The 12,317-nt window shown below is 41.9% G+C and overlaps 2 protein-coding genes across 2 annotated transcripts; one reads left to right on the top strand and one right to left on the bottom strand.

Annotated features, from left to right (window-relative positions):
* Nucleotides 1-816: 816 nt before the first annotated feature.
* Nucleotides 817-5,539, bottom strand: LOC139908533 (somatomedin-B and thrombospondin type-1 domain-containing protein). Its single transcript, XM_071895259.1, has 5 exons — nt 5,302-5,539; nt 4,455-4,646; nt 4,236-4,314; nt 3,360-3,542; nt 817-934 (listed from the first exon to the last, which is right to left on the bottom strand). The coding sequence occupies exons 1-5, from the start codon at nt 5,537-5,539 to the stop codon at nt 817-819; spliced, it is 810 nt and encodes a 269-aa protein (XP_071751360.1).
* Nucleotides 5,540-8,956: 3,417 nt separating this feature from the next.
* Nucleotides 8,957-11,644, top strand: rdh20 (retinol dehydrogenase 20). Its single transcript, XM_071895238.2, has 5 exons — nt 8,957-9,409; nt 10,196-10,294; nt 10,537-10,682; nt 11,254-11,385; nt 11,524-11,644. The coding sequence occupies exons 1-5, from the start codon at nt 8,957-8,959 to the stop codon at nt 11,642-11,644; spliced, it is 951 nt and encodes a 316-aa protein (XP_071751339.2).
* Nucleotides 11,645-12,317: the final 673 nt, after the last annotated feature.

Consider the following 12,317-nt stretch of genomic DNA (forward strand, 5'->3'; position numbering starts at 1 on the left):
TGGACCCCAACCTTGCCTAAGCCATCAGTCTTTGTAAAGTACACCGTTTCCAGGGAATTGAAAAAAAGATATTTGACCTTCCCCAGCTCTTATACAATGTTGTTTGTAGGTCCTGAGGCTGTCTGTTTTGTAAAAAGAAATTTTTACCTGTTGACTTTCTATGCTGTTGTTTCTGTATAAATGTTCTGTTGTTCAATGCATGTTGTAACTTTGGAGTTGTGACTGGTTGTGACTCACACAAAGCCAGTACTTGTCATGTAAAAAAAAAATGTCTCAATGTCCCAAGATATTTCTATTTCTTTTAGAAAGGCAACATTTCCCTTGGATGACTCGAAAATGAAATAAATCAAATTACTTTACATTTTGATTATTGATTGCTGTCTGTCATTTAAGTATTAATTCAAGGCTTTTGATGTAAACCCAAAATGTGTTGAGGCACAAATATATAGTATTAAAGTTTGTTTTGAGAGGTACAGCAGATTTTTTACATTCTGAGTAAGAAATCAGATATTTTCTAGCAACTATCACAAAATTACAAAACGGAGCCATTACAGCATTATGTTGGCAAACATGACTGGAGGCATACAGCCATATTCATCAAGACTTAACAAGAAACCGCATTGATCTGGAGTCACAGATCAGGCGCCTTTGACCGTATTCATTATGATCAAAAAGATGATGATTGATCGGCGCTCTCTACCATGAGAGGCTTTGTGACTACAGACCAGTATTTGTAGATATACTAGTAGATATTTCTTCATACATGAGTCTGTGTGGATATGTACAGGAGGCTGGCTAAGAGAAGAAAGCAGCAGGTCAGATGAAGAGGAAGCTGTGGGCAGTAGGGCAGGAGCAGGCCTCCAGTCTCCCCACTCGTCTCCACACCCCCCTGCATCGAGGGTTCCCCACCGCCTGCCACTGGAGAGACTGTCTCCTAGGGGAACGAGGGAAGAAAGAGTTAGGGACACAATTCAATGAAATGTTTCTTCATATCCAGCTGACGTTGTACAATGTTGCCATCTAGTGGTAGCCCTCACTATTACCAGTCAGATCCAAAAGGGATGCACTGTAGATGTATTTTGGGTATAATTTTCACTCTGCAGGGCTCCTGGTTGTTAATAATACCACAGAATTAATTAATAGTCACTTCCTATTACAGCATGAACATGAAAATAAAGTTTACCCTTACTGCATGGAAAAGCCAGAGGGTAAGAACACAGTAATACCATAGGATTACATTTACAGTCCAGTTTCAAGATGTGTACACTGAAATGTTGATTGAAAAACATGTATCGTACATTTGTCATTATCGCATTAAGAGGATGTGGTGAGAACCTGGTCAGACCATAGAATTAGGCATTGTTTCCTTTTACAGTCCAGTTTCAGCTCTCTTGCTGAGAATACTGGAAGGTTTTCCTTGAATCAAAGTAATCCCCCTTTTTCACTGGTGCTGGACAAGGATTAAACTGCTAAATTGAAAGAAGGTCTGCACAACATTTTTGCTCCAACAGTTTTTTGTTGCGGCAAACAACATTTCCACCGAGTTGGTCTTCGTCAGGTGTGTTTAAGACCGCATCCATAATCCCTTTAATAGCTTGTGAGGACGTCACATGATTTGATACTGAAAAAACATGTACAAGTTCAGCATGATTTAATACACCTTTCTGCATCAGCATTCAAATGCTAAATTACTGACTCAAGGACAATAGTGACCAAATACAAAGAACATACAAAATGCATCATAGACACTATTACAACATCTAGAAATTTACATTATTCAATTGTTGGGGGAGAAATCAACAGTACCAATTTTCAAATAGGGTGGACTCACAAAAACAGTCCAGGGGGCAACCCAGTCCACAGTCAACCGTCAGGAATAAAGAGTTCTCAAGGAAAGCTCTAATGTCGTAGTCTTCTTTAAAGGAATAGTACACCATGTTTTTGGGAGATTGGCCTGTTAGTCAACCTACCCATGACACCAAAATCATCCATGTGTCCCCGGTAGATCATTCGCTCCGGTGCTCCATGATAACACCTATTAGTTAGTTCATGCTTTGTGGCCTGAGTGACCGTGTGCATAGAGACCACATAGGGTCTGAGCACAGAGTCATGCACCTCCAAAATTCTGTAACAACATGGATGGTTTTGCAGAGACGGTGGTGTGATAATTGGCTGGCTAGCACTGTCCATGGTGGCATGGTGTCAGAACGCACACTCAACTCACACACAAACTTCTTACAGACGCTTTGACTGCAAGAACCATGAATTGCCTGACGTTTGTGGAGACCATGCACGCTGTCCGTTCTGTGGACACCACAAAACGCCAAAATAAAGTATGAATCAGCTATTAAAGTGCTCTCAAACGAAGCAGAATATTCGCTAGTTGCCATTCACTTTCAACAAGACAGAGACAGACATTTGTTGGCCAAATCCACCAGACTAGGTGACACAGCCAGTGAAGCTCACACACAAGAAATCCACTCAGCTGTGGTGGGGTGGGTGACAAAGTTGAAATTGACTGTGGAAAGGACTGAACACTGGACCCTATTTGAAAATTGGCAGCTGTGATTTTTCTCCTAAAATTGAATGTAAATATTGATATTTGTCTGTAAATGTTGTAATTGTGTCTGTTTATGGTGCATTTTGAATGTTTGTATTTTCATAGTGTTTATGGTAAGCTTAACAAACCTAATTTATAATTAAGTATTGCCTTAATTCTTAGACAGTGCACAATTACACATGGGGTATTGCTAATATAAAGCTTCAGTACCTATTGTTCCTTGATGTTGTGACTTAGGGTGAAATGGAAGGGTTACTTTCATTTCATTAGACTCTAGTGAAGTTAATGTAATATTATTGTTCAACATTGATTTTCTCTATATTTGAGCAAAACAAACTCCAAGCTCATTTCACGGCTGAGAACCACTGGTAAAGGCTTTGAAGAGAACTGTTTTATCGGGTTTTTTTTCATTTATTAACATTTCCTTCACAACACAAGCACATACTCATCTTTACTATTTACTATATGGAAAATTTAAATCTTAACAAACAGTTTAAAGCCTCAAGATGCATGTGAAGCTGATGTTTAGCTGTCAAATGTCATTGCTTGTATCAAAGCATGTACTTTTTTACCATGGTGAAAAAAACATACTTCTTCAACCCCATTGAACACTATGTAAAGAAAGTGTTTCAGCAAGTGGTGCCCTGTTTTAACACATTTTTGTCTCTCATCCTCTCACATCCTTATGATCCCCACTTCAAGAAGGTTATAAGGCGTGAAAGACAGTATGAGCTAAATATTGATCATGTGTCCAACCTAGCGTGTCTTTTCTCTTCTCTTCTCCTGCCTCCATTCCTACCTGTCCTCCTCATCCTCCTCTCCGTCTCCAGCACAGTGTTTCTGCCCGGTGGCGAGAGCAGGGGGCTGACACTCCACACACACATGGTGTCCCTCCCTCAGGTACTGCATCCACTGGGTGTGTGGGCCCACACTCCGCTGGCAGCCTTTAGTCAGAGAGGTCAACTGGAACTGGACACAGTACCTATTACACACACACCGGGGTTGGGGTCAATTCATGAATAAACTCATCAATTCCAATTCAACTGAGGAATTGGAATTGAAATTTGAAGGGGGAAAAAAATTAATTTAATGAAATTCTGTGAAATTCCATGTTTTTTTGGGTTTTTCTTACCACATATCTGAGATTACATGTAGTGTTATACAGTATATTATCAATACTCAATATCATAAAATGTTAAAGGTACCTTTCAGGTGGTATTTGATGCATAACATGTAATTGTAATACATACATTATGATTTACTGTATTTGATTTGTTTAACTGTCTTTTATTTGATTCATAGTGTTTGGTTTATAATGTTTAGCAAGTCAAGACAACCTCTCTTAGAAGTGGAATTTCATGGAATTTAATGGAATTCAATTCTGTTTCCTGTCATTCCAATTCAATTCCAATTCTGTTTCCTTAGAGCTGGGTGACATTCCAATTCCAATTCTAGCTTCAGGAATTGAATTGGAATTTGCCATGCATTCTCAACTCAATTAATGAATGGCCAAAACCCTGACACACACACACACACACACACACACACACACACACACACAAGCATACACAGACAAACACACACACAGAGTACAGTCACCAAACATAAGAATATATGAAAGGCAGAAGGAATGTAAGTAGGCTATACATTTCTGTGGACTGTCTGGATGTATTACCCTATAACGTCATCGCTGTCAGGGATGTCTCTCTTCTTCCTGGCGTTGCCATAGCCACCCGTGGTAATGAGAGCTGGGACTGCAGAGGGAGCATCCATGATAACAACAGATCGTGTGACCATATGGTCTGTACATTGTGCCACACAGGGCCTCATAAGTTTGAATTTTCATTTTTAAGGAATATCAGAGAATGATGGGCATGAGGCAGATTTTTCTCACCAAGTGATTTGCGGCAGTGCCGCTGCTGAGAGCGGTACTCTGCACAGCCAGCATGCTCCTCCAGATGGGGACAGGGTTTGCCTCCGTTGAGCGACTCCTGCAGGATGGTCCTGCTCCGCCTGCGTACTGTGGCCCTGCACGGCTCAGCACAGCCCGACCACTGTGTCCACTCACTCACCACACATGACACCGCTATGGAGAGAGCAGATACAAAGACAACAGCTGAGGCAGAATCAAAAACAGCATCATAGAATTCCCTTAATAGTTGCTCTTTGCCTACAGAATTACTTGCCATGTAGGAATTTTAAGAATGCAGAACATCAGAACATAAAAGCCATATTAGGCAGACCATTTAGAAATCTGGCTGTTTGGATATTTCCCATGTATAGCCCCACTGCATTTCATGTGAGGGGTCAGAGCTCTGGCAGGTTTTCATTGGATCAGGTAGGATAGGATTTCATTTCAGGCCACTGAGGTAGATAGACTATAGCTATCACCAGAGATTGAACCTGTCACCTTCTGCACAGGCTCACTATGGGCCTATGCCATTTAGTGCAGACTTTTTAAGCCATCCTGCCTCCCGTGGCATCTCAAAATGACTCTTAACATATATATATATATATATATATATATATATATATATATATATATATTTTTTTTTTTTTTTTTTTTTAAGTATATTTTCTGGTCTCCTGTTGTGTCTTGTTGTCTGTGAATTCTTATTTTATTTAATAAAAATTGGGGGAAATGACTGTTAAATAGGCATTTCAACCTCAAAGTAGGCTATTTCGTTGAATTGTTGAAATGATAAACAAAGTCCATTAGTTGAAAACTACGTGAAACCTACCTGGGCAGGCTATCTCATAATCATGACAGCAGTCCAGAGTGGAGACACAAGCCTGGTCGCAGTAGCAGGTGCCATAGGATCGGTCAGATCTCCATCCTTCACTGATGCATGACGGGTCGCGGCCGGTGCAGCACAGACCCACTTCCCGACACCCTGACTCGCATGGACCGACGAGGAACAGTGACAAGCCGACACAGAGACAAACCAAAGTGGCAGGACTGTGCCTCCAAGTTGGCATCACGATGGCCCGCGTAACTTCACAATGTATGGTGCACTCTGAACAATTTAGCTGTAATCCCTGTGCCGGCCCCGAGCAGAGGCAATTACTCAGTGAAAGAGTAAATTAGAAATCTCTCAAATTTCTCCATTAGCTCCTATCATCTGTGCTCAGTTAGGTCAGTCACTGTGTGTTATGTGCTATACTGCTGCCTGCGACCCACTCAGGTCGAAGGGCCGCGAGTTATTCATGTGTCAACGCTGTATCTCTTAAAGGGACAGTTCCACTGGACCCTTACCTAGATGAAGGACACTTTTAGATTTTACCAAGAAGCAGCAGGCCTACCGTCAGTCAAAATTTAATGTGACAGTGTAAGATCACCCATTAAGCAAGTACCAGACCAGATAAATATTGCCTATATAAAGTCATTATTGACTTCAAGGATTTATTTTATACGATACATTTCTCCCCCTCCCCCTATTCATTAAGAAACCTTGCTGATCCTGTCCAAAACACCTTGCTCAAAGAAAAGCCTCTATTCCCACAGTCTCTTAATGTTCCATGTTTAGTGTTGTCTCGTCTGTCTCTTCCACATTACACAAGAAGTCAGCCACTTGGGCAACAGCATTACCCTCATGGTAGTTTAGCGTCTTTCTGCAATGTATTGATAAATATGGCTCTATGCAATGTAAATATTTACCTGCTCATTGAAATCAAGTTCACAATTGAATTGATGCCTATATGGGCCCACAGTCTGAAGTTAAGCTCTGACACTCAGCCAATTTAATTAATCCTATTTTCATTAGGTTTATTTTAACCCATTGGTTAAACTGTTTAGCCATTGACTCATTTTGCATTGTGTTTCAGGATGCCTCCATGTTTGCTATTTATGTCAGTAATATAGCCACATTAGACAGTACGTGTGATGAGTCTACAGGCCCACCAAAATTAATAGGTAGAATGAATAGCCTGTTTGCTTTACACTGCCCTTCCTCTCCAGCTCTGTTGGTGGAAGCAGCCAGCTTCCCTGGCCATGTGTGCCTGAACATGTGAAAAGAGTGGATTAATGCAACTCGTACGGCTGGGGTTATTCATGCAGAAAAAACAACAATGTGGACAGTGCAGCGGTACACCAGCCTGCACTCAAACTCAGATTCCCAGTACTAACGTGTGTGTGTGTGTGTGTGTGTGTGTGTGTGTGTGTGTGTGTGTGTGAGAGAGAGAGAGAGAGAGAGAGAGGAGAAATTGTGGGTGGAGAATGAAAGACCCATTGTACCAATACACATAAACTAACTAGCACACATCAAATAATTGTACTAACATGCTTTACTTATGTGAGAGGGGGAAAAGATGGAGGGAGAGAGAGAGAGAGAGAGAGAGAGAGAGAGAGAGAGGAAGAGAAAGAGAGAAGACAGGAAAGCATTGACGTGCCTGCAGTGGCTCCTTCTCCTTATGCGTGGCCCTGTATTGTGGCCCCCATGTATATTCTGGGAGTTGTATAGCTTGTAGAGACGGGACCCCCTCCATTTACTGCTCCAGTAAACAGCCAGTCAGCCCTAAATGCATACAGCCACAGCCCATACAGATGAACAGGTCAACTCAAGGTTCAGCTATGACAGTTCCAGACAGTCAACAATTAATTGTTCAACTTAACTGGAAAACAAATACATGGAGACTGTGGCACATTTCCCATCCTACTAAGTCTATTTATGAGGGAAACCTGCTGAACTTGTCAAAATCATCATGTACAAAAACAACATCTATTCCCATAGTATTGTAAAGCTCCATCTTTAGTGTTGTCTAGTCCAGTGGTTCTCAAATATGTGCCATCATGAATCAAGGGTATACAGGTTTTCACTCCAACCAGCACTACACTAGCTGATAAAACAAAATGCAAAAAGTCAACAGTTTATCCAACAGCAATAATCTCCTGGTAGTTTAGTGTCATTCTGTAGCAGTAAATATGGTTCTGTATGCATTGGATGCATACAACAGACATGGTGACTTGAAGACGAGAACTGCCCAGGGTTGAATTGCTTCCCACCACTAGTAAACAACATAGTAATCAGAAATGTATAATTTTTAGGGCATATCTGGCTGTGTAGCCGGCTGGCGCCCAATCAATCATAACTGTGCCAAGCCCGCCTTAGATCCACATCTCCTGATCTGCATGCCAATATTTAGGTATTACCAGTAGACTTAAGGCACTGACTCTGATGCGCTTTTGCTTCTGTTTCCAAGTGTTGCTCAACTGATCTAAGGCAAAATTCTTTGCAGTATTAAAACTGGCCTCCCTCTACAGCCTTGACCCATTTCTACAGTAAAGATATGCTGTACTTTGAAGAATCTTAGTATAGTATAAAATTGCCATGGGATATGACACCCCAACAGGTTAAAAAAATATATTTTCAGTATAATAAAAATGACAACATTTGTGTCTTAGATGTCCCTTGCTTAATTAATTACCTGTTAATGTGCCTAAATTCAAGAGAAATCATTACGAAGTTGGGAGTAAACAAGGCTGGCAGTGTTCACATACGAAACAAGGACGTGATACACATAGCCTTATTGGGACATAAGCAACTATGCAGAGATTTACCGTTAACATATAGATAATCTTCTTATGGTCTCATTTAATATGGTACTCAGTGCTCCAGGGGTACAACTGGGACAAAATCAGTAATGGAAAAACAGAGAGGTGTGCTGAACAGATATTCAAATGCACTCTGTTGCTTCCTTATCCTTGCATCATGGCCTTAGCTGAACACTAAACCAAATACAAATTTAGCTCACTTTAAACACAAACTATAACTACTTACTGACCAATATACAGTACAACTATAACCTCCCTTCCACACATGCTTCTATGGCATGATTACAGAAGAGAAGTGAACTATTATGGAGACTTTTACACTTGTACAGCCAAGGACTTGAGGCTTTGTATCCTAATTTGTTCCCCTGCAATAACCAATTATATATATATATGTGCACGCGTTTCATATATTTATGTGTGAGAATAGTATACATGTATATGAGTATTACATTTTATTAGTATGCATGTATACGAGCAGCAAAGTTTGAATTATGTCCTACAAGGCCTTCACATACCACAAGAATCTTTATTATCATACTCAATGTAATGCTGTTTAGCTGGCACGTGAATTTCCAAAGTAATGACGAAAATGCATACATTCACAGCTCACAACAAAAGTGGTCTTATTGGGAGCTCAAGGTATTTCCTCTAATCTGGGAGGCTAGTGTTTAAATAAACCAAGGATGGAGGCTGGGGTCACAGAAGGAGGGAAACACCAGCTTGGCTGTCTGCACCCTTTGCACTCACACAGTCCACAGGGCAGCAGGTGTGAATCCACAGTAGTAGTAGGCCATTCAGACATTTGTTTCTTGCAATCAGGACCATCACCAGAATATTAGGGCAAAATGATTTTTCTAATGGACCTCCAGATGATGCTGCTGGACGTGATTTACTTCATCCTGCGCAACTCTGTACGGCTTGTCCTCCGTCCGCGCACCAAGCCCATAGACGGTGAGCTGGTGCTGATCACCGGAGCAGGGGGAGGCCTAGGTCGTCTCTTTGCTCAGGAATTCACCAAGCACGGGGCGGAGGTGGTGCTATGGGACGTCAACAGCAGTGCCAACGAGCAGACAGCCAAGCTGGTGCGTGAGATGGGGGGTAAGGCACACACCTACACGGTGGATGTGACCAACCGGGAAGATGTGTACCGCAACGCAGACCTGGTGCGAAAGGACCTGGGCCGGGATGTTACGATGCTGGTGAACAATGCAGGCGTGGTGGCTGGGCAGCGCATGTTAGACTGCCCGGATGAACTGATGGAGAGGACCATGAAGGTCAACTGCCATGCCCTCTTCTGGGTGAGAACTCTGTGGTCAATATGGGGCAGGCTTATGTATGGAGGGGTGGCAATGGGCTTAGAGGGTTTGGAAATTGATATCAATGTTGGATGTTTATACGTGCAATCTTACTTAGACACCTCTTTGAAAAACATCTTGTTGATAACTATCTTGTGGATCTGGATGCTGATCTACAATCGGTTTTGCATTTCTGATCATCATAAAGGGAGATGGTCAAATACATCTTGTCCATGTTCCCAGATCAGCACTCCTATTCGGAGTGACTGCCAAATATGGGTTATAACCAGTACACTATATGGTATATATTATTTTCAAATATAAATATTTGATCCTGTGTGCAATTATTAGTCATTTTTTTCAGTTTTCATCAAGTTAGCCCGAGTTTGTAGGTGTCAGATTGTTAAAGCACAACACAATGTGGCATTGACTGAAACTTGGCATGTTGAAATTAAGCCTTTGTATTGCAAAACGTTTGAGAACCATCATGCCTTTCTGCATCAGCCGCTATACAGAGCAGGTTATTGTGCAGTGTGACGCATGACACGTGTAAAATGTATAGCTGTATTTAATAGCTTTATCCCCTTAACCCCCCCACCCCCCACCCCCCGTGAGCTCATTGAAGGACTATGGGATTCCCACACCAATCCTCTTAATTGGAAACTGCCCGTGCAACATAAGCTTCCTTCACACTGAGCAACATTTAAGAGGCACGAGTCATGTGAACACTATCCAATTTGCTGCCTCATAAGTTATTGTAATATCATAATGTGTGTCTGTGTGTGTCAGACGGTGAAGGCCTTCCTCCCTCAGATGAAGGCCCAGAATCATGGACACATAGTGACCATCGCCAGCGTCCTTGGTCTCTTCAGCACAGCTTGTGTGGAGGTGAACCGGGGAGGGAGACACCAGGGAGCCCACACTAGTATAAACATCACTGGAACATTAAGATATGCAGCTTTATTATTATTATGGTCTTCCATACACTACTCTGCTAAAATTCTATAAATGATTAAATTATTACAAATAGTCTGAATAGTCCTTGTGATCACATCTGATGTTTTATAAATATCTGCTACTTGTAAAGATATGGTAAACATGCTCTGATGTGTGGTTTTTATCTGAGACAGGATTACTGTGCCAGTAAGTTTGCAGCAGTGGGCTTCCACGAGTCTATGGCCCATGAGCTGCTAGCTGAGGAGATTGATGGAGTCAAGACAACTCTAGTGTGTCCCTACATTGTGGACACAGGCATGTTTGAAGGCTGCAAGATTCGGTAAGTCAACAAAATTCCCATGGGAGTAAGTAATCTCTATCTTTCAGAAGACGAAGACACAAAGAAAAACATGTCATCGTTTCTATTTGCTATAATGTGTTGTGTATTGACAAATGTGTGTTTTGAGGGGACTGATTTAGAGCCAATCATGAATTTATTAAGAAATCTGAATAGATAAAGTATGGCAAAATGTCTGCATATTCATTTCAAGCCAAAAAGCTCACCCAACGCATACACCTAAGGCCTTTCTCAATATGCATTCTTGTGTCCTCCATGATAGTTTGATGCAATATCTAATGGCTGAAGTACGATTCAAAAACAAAAGAATGCAGCGGACAGATAAAGATCCCAGAAGTGTACTTGCCAGCCACAAAATATGGCTGGTGATTTGGCCGATGAGAACAAATGAGAAGCCCAGAGACACATTGCGAGAACAATGCATCAGAACTAGCTAGCGTAAACAAACAGCAATAGTCTATAGTAAAGAGTAGTCCTGTCCTGAGTGGCTGGACCCAACAGATAAAAGACGTCTGCAAATGACAGCCTCTTTGTCCTTTGGTGCCACTGATAGGGAGGAGGTGGAACTGCTCCTTCCACCACTGGAGCCCCAGTACTGTGTAGAGCAGGCCATGAATGCCATCCTGATAGACCAACCATTGGTGTGCATCCCACGGCTCACCTACCTGCCTTTCCTAACCAGAGCGTGAGTACCAAGAGACACCTTCACGTTATCCACAGACCTTTATATTCTTAAGCCCGTGTGTCAAGACCAAATGTTCTCTTTTTAGTTAACAGTTGCTCAATGAGTTGACGTTCTATTGTACCTGTTCTCTTCCTGCAGATTGTTGCCATGGGAATCCAATGTGGTTACTTATCGTTTCATGGGATCCGATAAGTGCATGTACCCCTTCATTGATACCATGAAGAAAAGAGTTTCTAACTGCCCCTTAACGGTTGCATAGCCATAACTCTAACCATAACCCTAACTGCAGTTAACTCAACCTGTCAACCCACTTGGGAGTCAAAACCTTCAAACTAAAATTGGATGTCATTCAAAAAGGATGTCTGTTGTATCAGATAATGGGAAAAGACTACAGTGACCAGAGATGGCCCTGGACTGCCAAGCTACAGCCAGGATTCAGTCAAGTGAGGAAGGTCAGAAGTGAAAGAAACAGAGGTCAGAGGGAAGGGACTTAACATTTGGAGATTGACAATTCAGTAGCGTGTGCTGGATGACTGCTCAGCCAAGTAGTCATCAGCACTCAAAAATATTTCAATAGGCCTACTGGACAGGCAATGTCTAAATCAAGTCCCTTCAAACTGTACACACCGTAAGAAAATAGGGCACACCTGTGCAATTACTAAATCCTCAACAGTGACTGAATCCTGGCCAAATGGGCTTTAACATCTACTAGTCCATACCCGGGGATGCTCCGCGCAGGCTTGCCAAAAATGCGCATAAACAGTGTAAATTTGGGAAAATGGAAAAATCACCTTCATCAGTCCCTGCCTATGCCAATGCTCAATGCCCATGTGCAGTTTCAGATTGATTGGCCAACCCATTGAGGAGCAAAATGGATGCAGACAGACAGACAGAAGGACAGAGTTTTCCTCATTTTATAGTAGGATATCTAG

Source organism: Centroberyx gerrardi, chromosome 5, assembly GCF_048128805.1.
Source record: "Centroberyx gerrardi isolate f3 chromosome 5, fCenGer3.hap1.cur.20231027, whole genome shotgun sequence".
NCBI classification, from domain to species: domain Eukaryota; kingdom Metazoa; phylum Chordata; class Actinopteri; order Beryciformes; family Berycidae; genus Centroberyx; species Centroberyx gerrardi.

What these genes read in the sequence shown, in the direction of transcription:
- rdh20 (XM_071895238.2), top strand. Translation starts at nt 8,957, where the DNA reads ATGATTTTTCTAATGGACCTCCAGATGATGCTGCTGGACGTGATTTAC. An exon ending in ACTGCCATGCCCTCTTCTGG is followed by an intron (nt 9,410 to 10,195) that starts GTGAGAACTCTG and finishes TGTGTGTGTCAG; the next exon opens with ACGGTGAAGGCCTTCCTCCC. An exon ending in TTTGAAGGCTGCAAGATTCG is followed by an intron (nt 10,683 to 11,253) that starts GTAAGTCAACAA and finishes TGCCACTGATAG; the next exon opens with GGAGGAGGTGGAACTGCTCC.
- LOC139908533 (XM_071895259.1), bottom strand. Translation starts at nt 5,539, where the DNA reads ATGCCAACTTGGAGGCACAGTCCTGCCACTTTGGTTTGTCTCTGTGTC. An exon ending in GCACTGCCGCAAATCACTTG is followed by an intron (nt 4,315 to 4,454) that starts GTGAGAAAAATC and finishes CTCCCTCTGCAG; the next exon opens with TCCCAGCTCTCATTACCACG. An exon ending in GAGGAGGATGAGGAGGACAG is followed by an intron (nt 935 to 3,359) that starts GTAGGAATGGAG and finishes TCGTTCCCCTAG; the next exon opens with GAGACAGTCTCTCCAGTGGC.